The 22,460-nt window shown below is 36.8% G+C and overlaps 1 protein-coding gene across 6 annotated transcripts in view; it reads left to right on the top strand.

Annotated features, from left to right (window-relative positions):
- NEK1 (NIMA related kinase 1) overlaps positions 1 to 14,098 on the top strand; it is a 133,166-nt gene extending 119,068 nt beyond the window's left edge. For all 6 annotated transcript variants that reach the window (XM_024996038.2, XM_010807676.3, XM_024996039.2 and 3 more), the window contains 5 exons: positions 1,823 to 1,965; positions 7,103 to 7,314; positions 8,513 to 8,643; positions 8,814 to 8,946; positions 12,865 to 14,098. In XM_024996038.2, coding sequence (XP_024851806.1) covers positions 1,823 to 1,965; positions 7,103 to 7,314; positions 8,513 to 8,643; positions 8,814 to 8,946; positions 12,865 to 12,878 — 633 coding nt within the window. In that variant the 3' untranslated portion in view covers positions 12,879 to 14,098. The remainder of the gene's footprint in view (positions 1 to 1,822; positions 1,966 to 7,102; positions 7,315 to 8,512; positions 8,644 to 8,813; positions 8,947 to 12,864) is intronic.
- Positions 14,099 to 22,460: the final 8,362 nt, after the last annotated feature.

Below are 22,460 nucleotides of genomic sequence, written 5' to 3'. Positions count from 1 at the left end.
TCTGAGAGGATTTATAATGGTACCAAATGTTTGCTGCATAAATTATGCTACAAAAAATTGTGGAAAAAATTAGTCTAACTAGAAATGAAGTAAGATTTCAGGCAGCATGTTCTGGATTAGTAGCTATTTTCAGGAGGATTTCTTTCTGTGAATGTCAGAACTATAGAATATTATTGAAACAGTATGAAAAAGATCTAGTAGACTCAGAATTACAGAACTGAAAGTGTTCTTATATAAAATTCTTCTGTATGAAGATGAATGAAGATGAATATCCTACCTGAAACATTGATAGTCTGTCAGAAAAGACTGTGAATATTAGGATTTTAAATACAGGACCTATAGGAATTGTTGGATTGATGAGTGTGTAAACCTGTTCCGAGAGGTACATACCTCTTGAAATTTCTTTTAATTCTGTTATTTTGTGTTGGGCTATGAAGTTTATTTAATGAAGTTTATTTTAATGAAGGAAACTAGAATTGAGGTGATTTTACCAGGGCTAAAATTTATTTCAGCTAAAAAAATACTGTATCCCTTTGTGTGGTCCCCTTGTATTTAAATATATAATGCATATATGCTGTTTGTTTTTATTGATCAGCATGTATCTGGGTAAACTGTTACTGGCTGCATGTTTTGCAGCCTCTGGGTTTCTAATATACGTGGCTCAAACCATTAGAAGAACAAAGAAGTCAAGTGTAAATTCTGCTGACAGTACCATTGTTAAATACTTTAACCAGGCAGTATGTATCTGTACCATCTTGTACCATATAACCATTTTTTTCCTCTTGTGTGCTGTAATATGTAAATTATCTTCAAATAATAGAAATCTATTCTTTTTTATTATCAAAAGCAGTTTGTACCAGTAGATTTGGCCAAGTACATACCTTTTCTTACTCAGTTAACATTGTGTGTTCTGCACAGTCTCCCATCTGGTGTTTGAATCTTATCTGGGCCTTAACAGTCATGTTTCAGGTCTTACAGATTCCTGTAGGGTTGACCCAGCCCTGAGACTGACTTCTCTAGATGTGTGTATCATAGCCCTGTCTGTCCTTCACTCTGATTGTTGAGAGTGCTGGACAGGGGCTATTCCTATTATTCTGGCTGTGTGCAGCACTAATTCACATTTTAAGTACCTCCACTGTGCTGTTCTTTCTCATCTCAGTGTGCTCAGTTCCTCTTCACCTCGTTGCTCCTGGTGCTTCTCAGCGTGAACATCAAGTGCCTGTCTTTCCAGCCGTCTTTTCTGGTGGGAAGGGTACCTACCACTCTCAGTCCATTGCTCAGGGAGGCAATAGTGGGAATTTCTTTGCTCTAATTGAAGGCCTCTGATTTAATCAGTGTTGACCAGTAAGATAAAGTAATAGAAAGGGTAACCAGTTTGTGTGGGATGGTGCTTAGCCAGTTTGGACAAAAGCACACAGAGCATCTTGGACAGTGTACTTTTCAGAAAGTGAAAGGAAGAATCAGCAGACATGCCATGGCAGAGGGATGGAGAGCAGTGAGTGAGAAAGTCCTGACCCAGCTCCAGCTCCACTCCACGTGTGCTCCCCAGATAAAGACCCTCTGTGACTTGTAAAGGCCACTTCTCAGAGAAACCCAAGCAGAACTCACTCACAGGCTTAGTTTCATCTTTGATAAAATACTGGTCTAAAGTTTAAGAGAAGTAGATTCTCAGCCTAGACTGAGAAGCTTTTAGCTCTAAACGGGTGGTTGATACATATATATATAACAAAATTATTACTAGCTCCAGTTTTCTAATTTTTTCCTCTCATTTTAATTTTCTTACTGTCTCACTCCTAATAAGAAATCTGTTGCTTTTTTTCAGATGTTGCGGACATGTTCACTTCCAGACCTCTCCAAACTGTTCAGAACACTGATGGATGTCCCCACTGTGGGAGATGGACGTCAGGACAATCTTGAAATGGAAGATGAGCATGTTAAGGAAGGGCCGTCGGACTCTGAGGACATGTGAGCACAATTGCCTTTAGATACCAACTCTAACAGGATTTCTGAGTGTACACATGTTCTAGACAGGGTGACTCCGCCACACTTTTCAAGCATGATCTGTAGCTGACCTTTCACTACTCCTTTAACTTTTTACAACGTATTTAAAGTACAGTGATGTAAACTTTGTTATGTGTGTCTGCCTCTAAATACTGTAGCTTAACTTCACTTGAGGAATGTAAGGACATGGTCACCATTGTATTCTCTGCCATTTTTATTCTTTTTAGTTTTATTTTTTATTTATTAATTTTAATTATTAATTTTAATTTTATTAATTAATTTTTGCCTTTGCTGGGTCTTTGTTGCTGCACGTGGGCTTTCTCTAGTTGTAGCAAGCAGGGGCTACTCTTCATTGAGGTGTGAGTACTTCTCATTTTAGTGGCTTCTCTTATTATGGAAATGGCCTCTAGGGACATGGTTTCATTAGTTGTGACTCATGGGCTTCGTTGCTTCACAGCATATGGGATCTTCCTGGACCAGGGATTGAACCCATGTCACCTGCACTGGTAGTGGATTCTTAGCCACTGGACTACCAGGAAGTTCTCTGTGTTATTGGCCCCTGAGCACCCATCACAATGCTTGACATGGCTGGTGCTTCACTGAGTGAATGTCAATAAGGTGATGACTGTTTGTAGTGTGAGGCCACATGGTGCAGGGACTGCAGTGGGAAACTGGAAAGCGCTCACTGCTCTTCCCCAGGGAGATGCCAGAAAGCTCGGTCCACACATCTCTGCTGGGTGTGACTCCAATCCACAGCAGTGGGGAGTTAGCAGGTGGAATAGGGGTGTGTGTGTGTGTGTGTGTGTGTGTGCATACACACACACATACTCCCATGTGAGTTCTACATGTAACTTAATTGCTTTCACAAAATTCCCTCCTTATTGATTCCTGATGAATCTTACTTAAGCCTGGAGGAAAATTTAACCAACACTTCTAAAAGCGGCAGGAACTGGCAGTGCTTAGACAGTAACACCCTTCACCTCCCCTGATGCCGGTCAGCCTGCTCAGCATCTGACACATGCTGCTGACCTTTTGGGGAAATAAAACCAGAGAAATTGAGAAGTGTATTCAAGTCATCAGGAAAGTAGGTTGCCAAATGTTACTGTTTTTATTATTTATTTTTTGATCTTTTGAAATTTCAGGCCAGTTCAGTTCAGTCACTCAGTCGTGTCCGACTCTTTGTGATCCCATGGAATTTCAGTTTCTCCTTTTTACCTCTGCCTTTCCATAGAAAGAATGTATGTTTTGATCTGATTGAAAGCTTGGTATCAGTCTCACAATTTTTCTCCCTATAATTCTTGAGCCAAGACCACTGTATCTGATGCATTTTGTTTTCTGTTTTTGTTTTTCTTAAGGCTTCCCTGTTAGTTTTTAAATTTCTAACCAGACTTTATCTTTCAAGGTTGACTTTTGAATTCCTTGGTGGTCCAGTGGTTAGTACTCCATGTTTTTACTGCCAGGGGCCCAGGTTTAATCCCTGGTTGGAAACTAAGATCCCACAAGCCATGCAACATAGCAAGCAAAAAACAAAAGTTGACTTTTTTTCATATAGAGTTCTGTAGATTTTAGCTGGTACCCTCAAAATTTGGAAGAAAAGTCACCTTTTTATCTTTGCTTCTGCTTGGCTATGGTTGCTCATTAAGCACTTTATGTTGTATTTTTAAGCCAGTTGGAGAACAGGGCAACATTTCAGCACCTCTGTGGTTGACAAAATCCTGGGTAACAGTATTTTTCCAAAAAATTTTTGTAAGTAATCAATTTCTATCTGAGTAGCTATAGCTTATTTGCGGATATTCTTTTAATTACTGGTTGATAATTTTATTTTCAAAGTTCGAAGCTTTTAATATTATTTTGAAAATTTGAAAACTAAGTTTTTTCCAAGAAAGTTACTCCATATATATAGGGAAATTTCACTTGACATTTTTCTTTGGGAAACATATTTCTTGATCCAAACTTTATATGGTCATTTATCCAAAAAATCTACTAAAACGAAAATTCAGGACCAGATTTTAAAGTCCCCAAGACAGTTTTTTCAGTGCTCATATCATAAAAGATCTTAATCTTCTTATTAAAAGGGAAAAGTTGGCTTAAAATTCAACATTCAAAAAACGAAGATCATGGCATCCGGTCCCATCACTTCATGGGAAATAGATGGGGAAACAGTGGAAACAGTGACAAACTTTATTTTCCTGGGCTCCAAAATCACTGCAGATGATGACTGCAGCCATGAAATGAAAAAATACTTGCTCCTTGGAAGAAAAGCTGTGACCAACCTAGTTCAGTTCAGTCGCTCAGTTGTGTCCGACTTTTTGCGACCCCATGAATCGCAGCACGCCAGGCCTCCCTGTCCATCACCAAGTCTGGGAGTTCACTCAGACTCACGTCCATAGAGTCAGTGATGCCATCCAGCCATCTCATCCTCTGTCATCCCCTTCTCCTCCTGCCCCCAATCCCTCCCAGCATCAGAGTCTTTTCCAGTGAGTCAACTCTTCGCATGAGGTGGCCAAAGTACTGGAGTTGCAGCTTTAGCATCATTCCTTCCAAAGAACACCCAGGGCTGATCTCCTTTAGAATGGACTGGTTGGATCTCCTAGCAGTCCAAGGGACTCTCAAGAGTCTTCTCTAACACCCCAGTTCAAAAGCATCAATTCTTCGGCACTCAGCCTTCTTCACAGTCCAACTCTCACATCCATACATGACCACTGGAAAAACCATAGCCTTGACTAGACGGAACTTTGTTGGCAGAGCAGTGTCTCTGCTTTTGAATATGCTATCTAAGTTGGTCATAGCTTTCCTTCCAAGGAGTAAGCGTCTTTTAATTTCATGGCTGCAGTCACCATCTTCAGTGATTTTGGAGCCCAAGAAAACAAAGTCTGACACTGTTTCTACTGTTTCCCCATCTATTTCCCATGAAGTGATGGGACCAGATGCCATGATCTTAGTTTTCCGAATGTTTAGCTTTAAGCCAACTTTTTCACTCTCCTCTTTCACCTTCATCAAGAGGCTCTTCAGCTCCTTTTCACTTTGTGCCATAAGGGTGGTGTCATCTGCAAATCTGAGGTTATTGATATTTCTCCCAGCAATCTTGATTCCAGCTTGTGCTTCCTCCAGCCCAGTGTTTCTCATGATGTACTCTGCATATAAGTTAAATAAGCAGGGTGACAATATACAGCCTTGACGTACTCCTTTTCCTATTTGGAACCAGTCTGTTGTTCCATGTCCAGTTCTAACTGTTGCTTCCTGACCTGCGTATAGGTTTCTTAAGAGGCAGGTCAGGTGGTCTGGTATTCCCATCTCTGGAAGAATTTTCCACAGTTTATTGTGATCCACATAGTCAAAGGCTTTTAAAAAGCAGAAAGCTTTTTAAAGCAGAACAGATGTTTTTCTGGAACTGTCTTGCTTTTTTGATGATCCAGAGGATGTTGGCAATTTGATCTCTGGTTCCTCTGCCTTTTCTAAAACCAGCTTGAACATCTGGAAGTTCACGGTTCATGTATTGCTGAAGCCTGGCTTGGAGAATTTTGAGCATTACTTTACTAGCGTGTGAGATGAGTGCAATTGTGCAGTAGTTTGAGCATTCTTTGGCATTGCCTTTCTTTGGGATTGGAATGAAAACTGACCTTTTCCAGTCCTGTGGCCACTGCTGAGTTTTCCAAATTTGCTGGCATATTGAGTGCAGCACTTTCACAGCATCATCTTTCAGGATTTGAAATAGCTCAACTGGAATTCCATCACCTCCACTAGCTTTGTTCATAGTGATGCTTTCTAAGGCCCACCTAGTCAGCATATTAAAAAGCAGAGGCATTACTTTGCAAACAAAGGTCTGTCTAGTCAAAGCTATGGTTTTTCCAGTAGTCATGTATGGGTGTGAGAGTTGGACCATAAAGAAAGCTGAGTACCGAAGAATTGACTCTTGAGAGTCCCTTGGACTGCAGTGGTACCTAGCAGATTTGCGTGATATGTTAGTATGATAATGAAATGCTAAGCTAAATGCTCTGAGAAGGGTGATCCAAAAGATTAGACACTCTCTCTCTTCCTCATTCTGATGAGATCATGACATTTGCTTTTCTGTAGCTGCTGCAATGTCAAAGTATAGGTGTTTGTACACATAAGTACAAAATAAAGATATTTCTGCATTAAAAATTATTTTTCTATTAATGAAAGTTTTGTATAAGGTCTCATAATAATATTATTTTAGTTCTTCAGTAAATACTTGTTTATTTCATTAGAGTCTAAACTTTAAGAAAGGCTTTCATCAGTCTTGTGTTCTGTTTAATATTGCTTTTCTGCAAGTTGAAATCCTCAATATGGGTCCCTCTTCTTTCAGAGGAATTCATGCATCTAGTACTCGAATTAACTCTTAATCTACAGGTTTTTCCATTTGCTCGCCTCAAGGAGAGAGAGCAGCTCCTCAGGAATGGAGCTGCTGAGTGCTTCTGGGATCTTGAAGAAGTGAGCAGAAGGCCTAGCACTAAGTCTCGTATTTGTCTTTTATTGACAGTCTGGCTTTGACAAGTCACTTGAGCACCTTGATTAATAGTTCTCATGTTTCTAAAGTGAGTTTTGTGTGGATAAAATTTAAATAATAGGATAAACTGCTTTAGAAATTAAGGCATTATATGAATGTACGGTATTACTTGTGTAAATCAGTTCATTTCCACATTTGTAATTGAATGAAAGTAAAAGAGGGCACGACCCTCTCACCTCCACCCCAGTGAGGTTGGTGCATAGCTGTCATACATCCACACCAAGATTTTGCTAACCTTTAAAACTATATGAAAATAGAATATTTAGTCTGGCCCTTAAATGTTGAAACATTTTTTAAAACTTAAGGAATTAATAATGTTGATAGTTACATGATTCTCTTTGATGAATCAGGACAGCTTTATATAAGCCATCTTTTGGCTTATGTATTCCAGAACATGTGTTGTATACTTTATTTATCAGTTGTGTGAATACTTATTTCCTTTGTTAAATACTACTAATAGGTGTTTTCCAGATCACGAGTATTTTAAGTGGAAAGGAGTGTGTGCATATTGAATTGAAGTAGAATTTCAGAATAAAGAAAAGTTTTGGTGATATTGTAGTTTTTAAATTACAGTGTGTTTGAAGAGGCTGACACAGACTTACAGGAGCTCCAAGCCTCCATGGAGCAGCTGCTCCAGGAGCAGCCAGGGGAGGACTACAGCGAAGAGGAGGAGTCGGGCTTGAAGACCAGTGATGACGCCGAGCAGGCCGCCAACGGCACGGACGCGGGCGAGGAGGACGACAACCCCAGCAGCGAGAGCGCCCTCAATGAGGAGTGGCACTCGGGTGCGTGGTGGCCCTGACGTCGAACAGAGTGTCTCTCTCTGACCTCTGACATGAGCCACTTCCAGCCTTGAATAAGGCTGACTCTGCTCTGCATCCCTGACTTTTGTTCACTGTCTTTCTCACAGTGTGCATGCATCGTTGCTCCATTTCTTTTCCACTAAAATATGGCTCAGTGGTAAGGAACCCACCTGCCAGTGGAGGAGACGTGGGTTCCAGCCCTGGGTCAGGAAGATCCCCTGGAGAAGGAAATGGTAACCCACTCCAGTATTCTTGCCTGGGAAACCCCATTGACAGAGGAGCCTGGTGGGCTATTATAGTCCATGGGGTTGCAAAGAACTGGACATGAGTTAGTGACTAAACAATAACAACAACAAAGTATGGAAATGCTTTTTTGAAGCATTTTTATCCTGTTATCCTTCACTTCTTGATTTATTTTCCCGGTAATAAAAATGGTAACTTAATTTTCTTAGCTGTTTGTGTTTTACAAAGGGCTTCCACATATAGTGCTCAACCAGCAGGATTAAACTAAACGCAGTTTTTAAAGCCTTGATACTTTGTTTTTGATTTGAAAACATTCCTTATTCATATCATTGACCCTAAGATGCACTGAAAAATTGTGTATTTAAACAGTGATTTATTTGAGAAGAAGAGATAATGTGAAAAGGAATAATATTGTATTAAGTTTTCTTTTATTATAATTTTTCAGATTACTTTGGTTGAGCATGTACATGAGATAAAACTTATAAAGCACTTATAATCCTTTTTAGATGTCTTCCAAGTTTTATGATATGTATCTTAGGTCATCTGCATGCTCTTTCATGTTTTGCCCCATATTTAATATCAAGTTTTTAAAAATAGTAGTTAGGATTAGTTGCCTCAGTATAGAATATATGGGTATGCTTTTTCCTTTTTTTAAAAACTCAAGTAGCTGACATCTCTTAGAATGTTTTTATTCTTAATCTGATTTACTGCTAATGTCTGTGAAAGAAAACATTTCTAAAGTATCATTGTTATTAAGACATTTATATATACATATGTTGGTTAACTATATACACGACAAGTATTATAGTGACAGAAACTTTATATTGAAAGTACAAGTAGTCTATCCCAATCACGGGAGTAGAATCAGTCATGGCAAGAATTATTTTATTCAGTCTTTTAAATCATGAAATGTCTTCTTTTTATTTATGTTTTTTAGATAACAGTGATGGGGAGATAACTAGTGAATGTGAATACGATAGTGTCTTTAATCATTTAGAGGAACTGAGGCTTCACCTGGAACAGGAAATAGGCTTCGAAAAGTTCTTTGAGGTTTATGAAAAAATAAAGGCAAGTAAAATGTCAGCTAAAACATTTAGTGTAATTTTGAAATCTTCTGTGTTTGAATTAGTAGTGAAATGGCAGTGATTTTTATTGATCAGTAGACTTACTAGAAATAATAAAGCCTCCAATTAGAGAAGGTTAACATTCAAATATTTATATTTGGAAATTTGGTATAGGCTGTTCATGAAGATGAAGATGAAAATATTGAGATTTGTTCAACAATAGTTCAGAATATTTTGGGAAATGAACATCAGCATCTTTATGCCAAGATTCTTCATTTAGTCATGGCAGATGGAGCCTATCAAGAAGGTAAGATTTCCTCATATCTTTATATTTTAAATAAATGTGCAAAAAATGAAATGACAAATGTAAACTGATTAGATTATATCACATGTATTTTGTGAAATATGTATTGGAATTATATTAATATCTAGTACTTTTAAGCAATTAACTGTATAAGGATACAGTTACTTGGATTCTGGGATAAACTTTTATTGGCTTGTTTTTTAAGTCAATAATTTGCAAGTAACGTTTGAATTGAGATTTTTAAAAAGCCTCCTTTTTGGACAGCTCTGGAAATTAGAATACTTTCTTATCAAGGAGGTGGAATTAAATTTTTAGACACATATGTAAAATTTCTCCTAAATAGTACCAAATGTAATGTCTTCTGTTGACAGTAACTGCAGTTCATCTATCATGATTTGAGTGTAAACCGTCTTTATATTTCAAAAATATTTACTTGTAGAATCACTCAGAATGTGTTGACTTTATTAAAAGTTATTAAAGAATATTTTTTCTCATTCACTTGGTCATGGCAGAGCACTAAGCATTGAATCTAGAGACCAGAGTTATAGTCCCGATTCTATGACAAGCTGGTCATGTAACAGGAAGTGATTTATTTTGTCTCAAATTAGTTTCATTTGCTATCAGATGGAGCATGACTTCCCATCTCTTCCACTGTGATGATGTTTTAGAGTGTTTATGGAGGCTCCTGGGTGCCTGGCACTTCATTTTTGTGGCCAGTGAAGGGCATGGTCTACTTACATGTTGTGTACCATTTCCTTAGGAAAAAGACATAGGAAAGAAGGTGTAAAGCCATACATAAAATGCTCATCCTGAAATGTTTTCTGTGCAATAGGGGCTAGAGAAGGGAGGTTGGATCGGGAGAAATGAAAAGAGACGTAGAGAATGTGACTTGTGGGGAAAAGAACAAAACAGCGATTACTGTGTTAGGATAGACTGACCATACTAGGAGCTTCCTGTGGAAAATTAGTCTTTGTGATGAGACAGTGTGACATGTTTAAGACACATGGATGAAACCAGTGAAGGATTTAGAAGTGAAAGGACAATGTATTGGAAGAAGCACTTTGTGGTGAGAAGTCTGGCCATGGTGCCATGTGTTGCCAGCTGCAGCGAGATGGGAAGGAGCACTTGATGGAAATGGTAGAGGTATTTGGGCATGAGGAGGTGAGAACCTGGACTGCATGTTCAGAGGAGTGCTCAGATGACATATTTCAGAGGTAGGATTTTATTGAAATATGTGGTATTTGGACTCATGAAAAATTAAGTTTGCTAAAATCGGAATTCAAGAGTATTTTATTTTGGGAGAGACTTTATAATTATGTAGACTTATTTACATTGACTATAAGCTCAGCAAAAAATCTTTCTTGAATTACTTTAATGGAGGTAAAAGTCTTGTTAAAATTCCAATGGTTATTGTTAAATCAAAACTAGAAAATCTTTCAGGTACAGTAAGTAGTCTTACAGCTTTAAAACCCACTGCATTTTCATTACTTTTCTTCAAAAGCCCACAGAGTAACTGCCAGGGAGACGTTCAGGCCATTAGTGGCAAGGAACCAATTGAATGTAAACCAACTTCCTTTATAATAAATAGTTCATGCTACTTGTGTGCCTGATTATGTAGTAGTTAAGAATTATCACAGATAGACAGGCACAAACAGAATCATGTTTTATACGAACAGTGATTGCTATGGAACCTGTCAATGGAAATTTAAGGGATCTCTTCTTTATTAAAAAAAAGAAGTCAGTGGACAATAATACCACTTTGGGGAAAAAATACAAGAACGTACTTATCCAAATAAATATTTACTGTCTTCGAAGCAGAGATACAGACTTATTCTAATGAAGATACTTCATTACACAAAATATCTTGAAACTTCTCTTTCATAAATTCCCTGACATCTTATATACCATATTCTTTTGATTGTCTTTCTTGATACACATCCATTCTGAGAGCTTTCAGTTTTTTTGAGAAAAGCTTAAAGTTACTTGGAATCAAGTTTAGTAAATAAAGTAGGTAATCAAGATAAATAATATGTGATCTTTTTGTTTTAAGTATCTTACCATGCAATAATGAACCTAACTTTTATAGTGAGTTTAAAAACTGATTCTGAATATTTTGAACAAGAAAGTGAAAGTGAAAGTAGCTCAGTCATGTCCAACTCTTTACGACCCCATGTACTATACAGTGGGAAGCCTTTCCCTTCTCCAGGGAATCTTCCTAACCCAGGGATCAAACCCAGGTTTCCTGCATTGCGGGCAGATTCTTTACCAGCTGAGCCACAAGGGAAGCCCATTTTGGACAAGAATTCATTTCTAAAAATATTTTTCAAAATTAATATTGTTACTTTAAAGGTATGATTTGTAGACAGAAGTTGAGGATTTAAAATGTTGATGCTTAATTTGGCCATAGAAATTTTCATAAGATTTATTTATATTCTATCTTGTTCAGCCAAAAAAGGTTTGACTACATTATATATAGTACACTGTGTATACATACATATATATACATATATACACATACATACATAGAGAAGATGAAATTAAGTTAAAAACAAGTGTTTGGAAAAGTCAACATATTAGGCAAATGAGTGCAAGCAATATAATATTAAGCCAAGTTGAAGTAGGAACACGAACTCATAGTCAAAGAATCTCTACAATTTGGGAAAATAATAATCAGCACCAGTTTGGTGCTGATCTTGGTGGCAAAGCAGGAAACCTAATTAATTAGCCTAATTAATTACTTGAGACAAAATGTGTCAGTTACTCAGAGGACAGTGTTTCCTGGAATTGAAACAAGGAAAAATGTCCAGTGATTCTTGAAAAGAGCAAACTATGATAGTGTTCCTCCAACTGAAGTAACATGTGAAGTCCTCTAAAAAGGAAAATACTTTTTCAGACTCCAAGAATCTAAGTCCGTAGACCTCAGTGAAAAACTCGTCTTAGTCTTTGAAAATGTCTGTCCATTGTGAATTACTGTTATGGAACATGTGGTTTTTTTCTATATATAAATAATTATTTTTTATCAAAATGAAAATATAAACATTATCTGACACTTGTATATTCTTGACTTATTTGAGATCATGAACTCCATTTTATGAAACAGTCCTATAATAGACTGAAAGCATGCTCAGTAACTTTTACAATATTTGGATCTCGTGGGGCCCTTTCCATATGGCATATGGAAGTTAATGGCATGAGGCCAGAAAAATGATTGCATTTGAGTGAATCTGTGGAGAGTATCAAACTAGTTCTGTTCATATTCAGACTCTTCATCCTTCAGGTTAAATTAAGCAGTCTGTTTAATTTATTCCTTAGTGTTTTTTAGGCTAATGAAAAACTGGAGATAACCACAATGTCTTTAAACATAAATGGTTAATTTAAATACACTATATCCAAAAAATACTACACAGCCATTGAAACTGTCATGGAACTTACCCATAATTTATTCTTTTTCAATGCTTTATTGTAAAATTTTTATGATACGAAAACATTGAAACAGTTTTACAGTTACCTCACATATGTCCACCACCTAGATTCTGCCATTAGCATTTTATAATCTTCCTTTATCCCTTATTTATCCATCTTTCCATCCATTACATGTTTTAAAGGCAAAAAGTTGTGTCTCACAACTGCATTGTTTAATTTTTTTAAGCGTATTTGCGTATGCATAGTAAAGCAGTCTGGAAAGTTTTATATAAAATTATTAGCCTTGGTTGTCTTTGGCTTATAGATGATTTTTGCTTCCCACTTAATTCTTTATTATATTGTTTGCATGTTTTATAAGGAGTGTGTGATATTATAATAAAAATTCCATACATTAAGGCTGTTTTTCTTTAGCGTGACCAAATAATGACTTTTTTACCAAGTAAATACATAGAGCTTGATTTTCAGCGAGTGAGTTAAATTTTTTTCCTTTTTCTACAGATAATGATGAATAATCCTCAGAACTTTCATTAACTATCAACTGAATGAAAGCATTTAAATTTTGGTTCATCAGAATAACAAGCTTCAGTGGGAAATGTAGCAGTGTTTACAAATGAAATATTAGATTTCAGATGGGCATGCTGACTATATGAAAATGATGGAGAAACATGCCATTTTTCAATTAAGATTCTAGTTTTATATCTATTTTGTTTGTTGAGTTACAGTTACTTCTTACAGAATATGTAAGTCATCCAACCAAAGTTTTAAGACACAGTGATTCTGACTTGACTCAATGGCTTTGAAGAAGATGAATCATGTAGCAGAGTAACTTCGACTTTCAGCAGATGTCTTTGAGTTGGGAGAATTACTTCTGTTTTGAAAAACCTACCAACAGTTTTTTATTTATGCATTTAAACATAACTCTTTTTTTCTGTCTACTTGTCATGTCCAGCAATTCTGGGTTAAATAACCTTTTCAAGGGCTATATTTAAATCTTTATTTTTCAAAGATGGACCGTCCAACCTTAAAACATGTCTTCTCAATCCTTTTTCAACCAGTGTGTCTCCTGAACTAGCTCAACCAAAACAGGATACCAAAAGAGTCTTAGAAATCATTGAAAGATTTGATTATGAAAGAATAGCTAACATGTATTTCCTGATAATTACGAAGTTGGCTCATTAGTTCCATTTTTACTTAAGGACCAGAACCAGGAAGTTTACCTTTAAACTTAGTCTGTGGACTTGAGCACTGACCTAGCGTATAGCATAAAGTTGCCCTTTTTGTTTTCAACTTTCTCTCATGCATGTGCTTTTTAATTGAAATGCAAAAGGAGAAAGGAATCATTTTTACTTTAACACTGTGACAGTTTTGGTAACTAGTATTCCAAAGTGGGGAAATGTTCACCTCTTTTAATTACATTATGAGGAGATTTAGTTAGATCATTAAGACAGTGGTCACACAGCTTCAGTGGCAGTATGCCAGGTAATACATCATTAGAGATGTCTGAAGTTCAGATGCTTTTTGTAATAAAAGCAGCATATTGGAAACCCTGAGAACAAAACAGTCTGATTGACATAATATGTAATTTGAACCATAAAATCTTATCTTGCAGCACTATCAGTACTCTGCTGAATTTATTATGTATATTATTTCTAACATCCAGAACTAAATATTTGATTTTTATATGTTTGTTTATTTTATGATGTTACTATTAAATTTTTATTATCAACCTGAAGTACACTCTTGGTGTCTTTTATTTATTAACACTATATTCAATAGGGTGCTTTTACAAAGAACTTACAATTCTCAATCATTTTACCAAAAATTTCCTTTTTTTTTTTCAATAGAAGAATATCTGAATTCTGTACTTTAATTCTCTACAGTCATGAATGATGAGAATGATTTGTGCATGAGTAGTTTTACATTCTTAACCTAACCTCGAAAAGCAAGTGGCAGTATAACACAGTAGAAAGAGTTGTTTCGGCATGTTTCAAAAGATGTCATCTATAGGAATAAAGAATAGGGTATGTGGCATCTTCAGTCAGTTGGTAGTGAGTGGATATAGGCTGTTATTACAGAAATGTCTGTACCAGTGGGAAAGAGGGTTTTTATTGTTAAGTATGGTCTGCTGTAGGTGGTATAGAAGTCTTGAAGCATCTGTAGATTCATAGAATGATAGAGCAAGCAATAGCCATCAGAATAATTTACTGTTACCTGCATTTCACATCCAAGGGCACTGCATTGTCACATGAATAAATTCACTTATATAGATGGCTACAGTCAGATCATTTCTTGTCTTTACCCTGTGCTGTTAGTTACACATTCTTTTAAAATTTATCTCCTCTCAAGAGTGAAAAGAAATAGATTCAGTAGGAAGCAGTATACTTAGCATTAATACATAAAAGAACTCTATGGAAATGTCCTGTTTCTGGGAATAGCACACTATTCTAATTTACCTCTCTGTTTAAAAGAATCACATGCATGCATCTCAGTTCAGTTCAGTCGCTAAGTCGTGTCCCAACTCTTTGCGACCCCATGAATTTCAGCAGGCCAGGCCTCCCTATCCATCACCAGCTCCCAGAGTTCACCCAAACTCATGTCCATTGAGTTGGTGATGCCATCCAGCCATCTCATCCTCTGTCGTCCCCTTCTCCTCCTGCCCCCAATCCCTCCCAGCATCAGAGTCTTTTCCAATGAGTCAACTCTTCGCATGAGGTGGCCAAAGTACTGGAGTTTCAGCTTTAGCATCAGTCCTTCCAAAGAACACCCAGGACTGATGTCCTTTAGAATGGACTGGTTGGATCTCCCTCAGACTGAGGGACTCTCAAGAGTCTTCTCCAACACCACAGTTCAAAAGCATCAATTCTTCGGTGCTCAGCTTTCTTTACAGTCCAACTCTCACATCCATACATGACCACTGGAAAAACCATAACCTTGATTAGACGGACGTTTGTTGGCAAAATAATGTCTCTGCTTTTGAATATGCTATCTAGGTTGGTCATAACTTTCCTTCCAAGGAGTAAGTGTCTTTTAATTTCATGGCTGCAGTCACCATCTGCAGTGATTTTGGAGCCCCCCAAAATAGAGTCTGACACTGTTTCCACTGTTTCCCCATCTCACTAGCAAAGTAATGCTCAAAATTCTCCAAGCCAGGCTTCAACAATATGTGAGCCAAGAACTTCCAGATGTTCAAGCTGGATTTAGAAAAGGCAGAGGAACCAGAGATCAAAATGCCAACATCCACTGGATCATAGAAAAAGCAAGAGAATGCCAGAAAAACATCTACTTCTGCTTCATTGACTATGCTAAAGCCTTTGACTTGTGGATCACAACAAACTGGAAAGTTTTTAAAGAGATGGGAATTCAGACTACCTTACCTGCCTCCTGTGAAACCTGTATTCAGGTCAAGAAGCAATGGTTAGAACTGGACGTGGAACAAAGGATTGGTTCCACATTGGGAAAGGAGTACGTCGAGGCTGTATATTGTCACCTTGCTTATTTAACTTAAATGCAGAATACCTCATGCGAAATGCCAGGGTGGATGAAGCAGAAGCTGGAATCAAGAATGCTGGGAAAAATAATCAGTAACCTCAGATATGCAGATGACACCACCCTTATGGCATAAAGTGAAGAGAAAGTAAAGAGCCTCTTAAGGAAAGTGAAAGAGGAAAGTGAAAAACTTGGCTTAAAATTCAACATTCAGAAAACGAAGATCATAGCATCCGATCCCATCACTTCATGGCAAATAGATGGGAAAACAATGGAAACAGTGATAAACTTTATTTTCTTGGGCTTCATGATCACTGCAGATGGTGACTGCAGCCATGAAATGAAAAGATGCTTGCTCCTTGGAAGAAAAGCTATGACCACCCTAGACAGCAAAGGTCTGTATAGTCAAAACCATGGTTTTTCCAGTAGTCCTGTATAGGTGTGAGAGTTGTACCATGAAGAAAACTGAGTGCTGAAGAATTGATGCTTTTGAACTGTGTGTTGGAGAAGACTCTTGGACTGCAAGGAGATCCAACCAGTCCGTCCTTAAGGAAATCGGTCCTGAATATTCGTTGGAAGGTCTGATGGCGAAGCTGAAGCTGCAGTACTTTACCTACCTGATGGGAAGAACTGACTTATTGGAAAAGACCTTGATGCTGGGAAAGATTGAAGGCAGGAGGAGACGGGGATGACAGAGGATGAGATGGTTGGATGGCATCATCTACTCAATGAACAAGAGTTTGAGCGAACTCCTGGAGTTGGTGATGGACAGGGAAGCCTGGCATGCTGCAGTCCATGGGGTCCCAAAGAGTCAGACACAGCTGAGCGACTGAACTGAACTGATTCAAAAAAACTAAATAAAGTTGGCTTTTTATCCATAAATTAGCATGTACTCTACCCTTTATAACTTTATTGATGGATCTTTCAAGACTGCTTATGTATGTGTGTGTTTCATATACACTTGAAAACAGGTGAGGTAAGATGATGAATTGAAAGGCTGGCACTTTGAAGAAAGCCTCAACCCAGAGATGAGTACAATATTTAAGAAAAAGTGGGCACTTCTGACTGGAGTATATGTCCAGTGCCTAACTCTTGGGTAGATCAGACTCATAGATTAAAGGGGCAAAAGTAAGGCCAAGTATCCATCATGTTGGAGGATCCTGTAGGAAATTCCATGTCAAGGTGAGGCTCCAGAAAGCTCAAGGAGACCCCCAAACTCAGGGACTGCCAGAAGAGAAGAGAAAAGGACCAGAGATCCCCTCAAAGTTGTAGCCACAGACTAGCCCTTGATTGCTTTTGTATCTTGAGCACCAAAATTTGCGTGGATTGGGGAATTTAGATTCAAACATAGTTTGAGGTGGTTCCCAACTGGTGGTGGTTCCCAACTGTTAGTGGTCCATGAACCTAGCAGAAGCCATTCCAGCGGCTCTCTGAAGGAAGGCATATTTATTTTGTGTCTTGTAAAACAAAAATGTAAGAGCAATGAATACAGAGTTAAGGATAGAATGGTACAGAAGAAATTAAGGCAATGTAAGTGGGAAATTACAGGAACAGGATATGCACAGACTTTAGATGTGGAATTATCAGAGATGTGTTGTAAAACAACTATACTTACTGTGTTTAAAAAGTGAAGTAGATTTGAAGGACCAAATAGAATTCATTTAAATGAAAAATACAATAATCAAAGTTTTGAAAGTGAGTGAACATGCTTAGCAGCACAGTATACATGGCAGGAAAGAGAATTAACAAACTGGAAGCAATTATCCATAATAAAGCACACCTAGAAAAAGACGGAATGTATACAAGAGAAGGAAAGAAATTCAGTGAGAATGTTTAATGTATGTTTGATTAGAGTCCTAGAAAAAACAAAGGGGTAAAGTTATTCATAGAAAGGCTGAGCATTTTTCTGAACTATTGGAAAACTCTGATCCACAGATTGCAGATGAACAGTGAATTTCAAGGAGGATAGAGTAAGAGATGCATGCCGGGTATCTTCAAAGTAAACGTGTAAAATAGAAGACAGGAAAAATCATAAACGAAGTTGAAAATAAAAAGACGTACTACGCTTCAAAGGAATGTTAAAGACAGACTCTTGGCTTTTCAACAGTAGCAGTGAAACAGTGAAATGGTACCTTCAGTGGGCTAAAAGAAAATAATTGTCATTCCAAATTATGTAAATAATAAGGATGTCTGATAAATGGATAAAAATTCATTTTGACTCCACTGCTAGCCATAAGTAAAATACAGGAGATTTACCTTGCCACCTTTAATAACTCAAAACACTGGACAAAAGACGGGAAGCTGTGCTTCTCAGACAGTGGGTAACAGACAACAAAAGGAAACAAATGATTAAACCCTGTGATTGCCCAAGGTTACCGTATAAAAATAGGATGGAGGTCATACAAATAACTCTTTAAAGGGGACTCGTAAAAATAACTCCAGAATCTCCCTAAATTGAAAGTGTAGAAGTTAGAATTTAGAGAGAGGACGCAGCCAGAATTTGCAATACAGAGTTTCAGAATGAAGAGAGTCACACAGAGAAGCAGTAAAATGCCCAAATATTTGGAAAGTAAACATTTATTTTTTAAAATTGAAATATTGTTGATTTACAATATTGTGTTTCTGGTGTACAGCAAGCTGAGTCAGATATAAATCATGGGATGAAAACAATATTTCTTGCAAATGGAAATGATGTGAAAGTGAGGGTAGCAATATTCATGTCAGACAAAGCAGAATTTAAAGTCATAAAGATAAAGGACACTACATAATCCTAAACTAATCAATACAAGAAGAAGATATTACATTATTTAACATACATGCTCCCCCCATAGGAGAGCCTAAGTACATGAAACCAGTATCAATGGACTTAAAGGGAAAAATTGATAAGACTTCAATAACAGTAGGTGATGTTAACACTCCACTGACATTCAACAGACAGAACTTCCAGGCAGAAAATAAAACAGCAGAGATTCTAAATGAAACAATAGCGCAGTTAGACTTTAAAGGAGATTACATCCCCAAGCAACAGAACCCATGTTTTTTCAAGTATAGACAACATACTAGCGCATAAAAGAAGCCTGAACAAATGAAAGGGGATAGAAGTCATTTCAATAAGCTTTTCTGAACGCAACAGCACAAAAACAGAAACCACAGAAAGAGAAACAAGAAAAAGTGATTACATGAAGAATAACCAACATGTTAATAAAAACCCAATGGTTGAGTAATGAAATTGGGAAACTTAATAACACCTTGAGACAGTGATAGCCATATAAATATCTTTGGGATGAAACAAAAGCAGTCTTAAGAGGGAAGTTCATAGCAATAGAGGCCTTCATCAAAAAGTAAGAAAAACCCCAAGTAAACAACCTAACCTACCACCCAAAACAATTAGAATAACAAAACCTAAAATCACCAGAAGAAAGGAAATAATAAAGATCAGAGAGTAAATAAATAATACAAAACAAAGAAATAATAGAAGAATTGAATAAAACCAAGAGCTGGGGTTTTTTTTGTTTTTTTTTTTTTGAAAGAATAAAATTAACAAATCTTTGGCCAGACTCACCAAGGATAAGAGAGGACCCAAAAAAGAAGTGAAAGAGATGAAGAAGTAACTGATACTACAGAGACACAAAAAAATCATGAGAGACTGCTTGTAAGCAGTTATATGCCACAAAGTAGGACAACCTAGAAGAAGTGGACTAATTTCTAGAAAAAAACAACCAGTCAACAACAAATCAAGAAAAAAGAGACAACAGAAGAGAGAGATCACTAGTAGTAAAATTTAATTCATAACTTTAAAAACTGCCAGCAAACAAGTTGAGAACCATGCAGCTTCACAGAGAATTGTAGCAAACATCTAAAGGAAATCTAATACCTATCTTCTTGAATTATTCTAAAAAGTTGAAGAGGACAGAATGCTCCCAGATTAATTTACAAAGCTACCATTATCCTGATACTAAAACCAGACAAAGACACTGCAAGAAAACTACAGTCCAACAGAGGACTAATATCCAGAATATATAAAGAACTCTCAAAACTCAACAGTAAAATCAGTCTAATTAAAAATAGGTAGAAGACACGATAGATATTTCACCAGAGAGAATATACAAATATCAAATGTGTACATGAAAAGGAGCTTAAAATGCTTAGCTGTTGGAAATGCAAATTGACAATGAGATGTCACTACACACCTATCAGAAGCAATGAAATAAAAAATAGAGACACCAGCAAATGCTGATGAGGGTGCACAGAAATCAGATTGTGGATATCCTGTTGAAGGGAAGGTAAGTTTGGCAGTTTCTTATGAAGGTACATCTGCCTACTATGCAACTGACCCAGATATATAAGGCATTTATCTAAGGAGCCATTAAAACATACGTTTTCTAAAAAACATGTACAAACTGCTTATAGCAGATTTATTTGCTATAGCCCAAATCTGTAAACAACCCAGAGTTTCTTCAGCAGGTGAATGGTTAAATAAAACTGGTACATCTACCTCATGGAATACTACTCAGCAATGATAGGAACACTACTGATACACAGAACAACTTGGATGACTCTTCAGAGAATTATGTCAATTTTTTTTAAAAAGCCAATTTCAAAATGTTAGTTACTATATGATTCCATTTGCATAATATTTCCAAAGTAACAAAAACTTAGAGAAGATCATCAGTGTTCGTCAGGGAGTAGGAATGAGTGTGTTTACAAAAAGGCGAGTTGGTGGACGCATGTGGTGATGTGACTGTTCTTTATTTTGACTCTGGTGATGAATACATGAACGTATATGTGATGAAATTGGAGATATACACAGTTGGTAGATGAGAACTTGGGGAAGTTTGAAAAAGAGATGGATTATGTCAATGCCAGTATTCCTGGTTGTGATATCGATTGTACCATAGTTTTGCAAAATGCTAACATTTGGTGTAACTGAATATAATGTATCTAGGATCTCTATTTCTTTAAACTGCATGTAAATTATAGTTACTTCAGAGATTTCAATTAGAACATAGTTATTGGGCTTCCCTGGTGGTCCAGTGGTCGGATGTCCACCTGCCAGTGTGGAAGACATAGGTTCAATCCCTGGTCTTGGAAGACGGGCACCTGGGACTGCGCGCCACAACTCCTGAGCCCACACTCTAGAGCCCGCAAGCCGCAACTGCTGAAGCTCCTCATGCTCGCAAGAGGAGCCACTGCGATTGGAACCCGCATACCACAACTAGAGAGTAGGCCCCACATGCTGCAACTTGAGATAGGCTGTGTACAGCAACAAAGATCACCACAGCCAAAAATAAATAAAAAATTTAAAAAAGAAAATAATTATTATGACTATATTACATATGTTCAAAAAATAGATCTAGAAGAAATAAAAGACCCAATGAAAACCTTGATGAAACCTACCACATGTCACATGAAAAATACCCTGAAGAGAATAAATGGCAGGTTAGACATTGCAAAGGAAGGAAACCATGGCAGTGGAAACTAGATTTCTAGTAATAAAACCGAGAAAATAATAGTAGTGATGATAAGAGCAGCAGGGAGCTTTGGAACAAATCCAAGTGGCCTAATTATGTCTAATTGGAATCTCTGGAGAAGAGAAAAAGGAGGAGATACTAAAAAACATTTGAAGAAAGGGCTGAAAATTTTCCACGTTTGATTAAAACTGTAGAGAGAGATTCAAAAAACTCAACAAACCTCATGCACAAAAACTATGAAGAAAATACACCATGGAACATATAAAGACACAAAATTTTAAAAGTACATTGAATGGTTATCTGAATAGTCTCAGAAAAAGTATTCGAGAAAATGCACCACCTATTCTTAATAAGAAATCTAAACATCTAGAAATACAAGGGAATTTTCTTAACTCGATAAAGGAAATCTATGAAAAAGGCCACAGCTAACATGATATGTGATGGAAATGGTAATGTTTGTTTCCATTTGACATTGTACTGCAAGTTTCAGTTAGTACAATAAGACACTAGAGAAAATAGAAATAATCCAGATTGCAAGGAAGGAATATAACTTTTTTTTTTAACAAGTAGTAAGATTCTCCATGTAGAAAACATGATTAGATCTACAAAGTAGTTGCTAGAACTAATACATGAATTTAGAAAGAATGCAGGATCTGAGCTCAATAAACCAAAATTGACTGGTTTCCAATATGCTAGCAACAGTCAGAAATTGAATTTTTAAATCGCCCATTTAAATTGCATAAATTATTTTAAATACTTTAGAGATACATCTGACAAAGTATGTAAATAGCTTTATACCCTGAGAAGTACAAAATATCACAGAGAAATTTTAAAAGACATAAATAAATGGAGAGAGAAACTGGATGGCAACTATTCTTGTTTCTCTTCAGAATTTTACTGGGTGGGGGGTCTTGGTGCAATAATATAAGAAAATTGGAAGTTTTGAAAAGAAGGAAAATCATTTTTCATAGATAAAACGCTTATGTGCATAGGAAACCCCCAAAACTGAAATTTTTAGAATAAATGATTTTAGGCTCCTAGATTAAAAAAAATAGTAAATTATATTTCTGTGTATCATCAAGAAAAATACAGAAAATAAAAAGTTCTATTTATGATAGCATTAAAAATATTAAGCAA

Source organism: Bos taurus, chromosome 8, assembly GCF_002263795.3.
Source record: "Bos taurus isolate L1 Dominette 01449 registration number 42190680 breed Hereford chromosome 8, ARS-UCD2.0, whole genome shotgun sequence".
NCBI lineage: Eukaryota > Metazoa > Chordata > Mammalia > Artiodactyla > Bovidae > Bos > Bos taurus.
The sequence above is the reverse complement of the archived record's forward strand: the minus strand, read 5'-3'. Positions and strand labels throughout refer to the sequence as shown.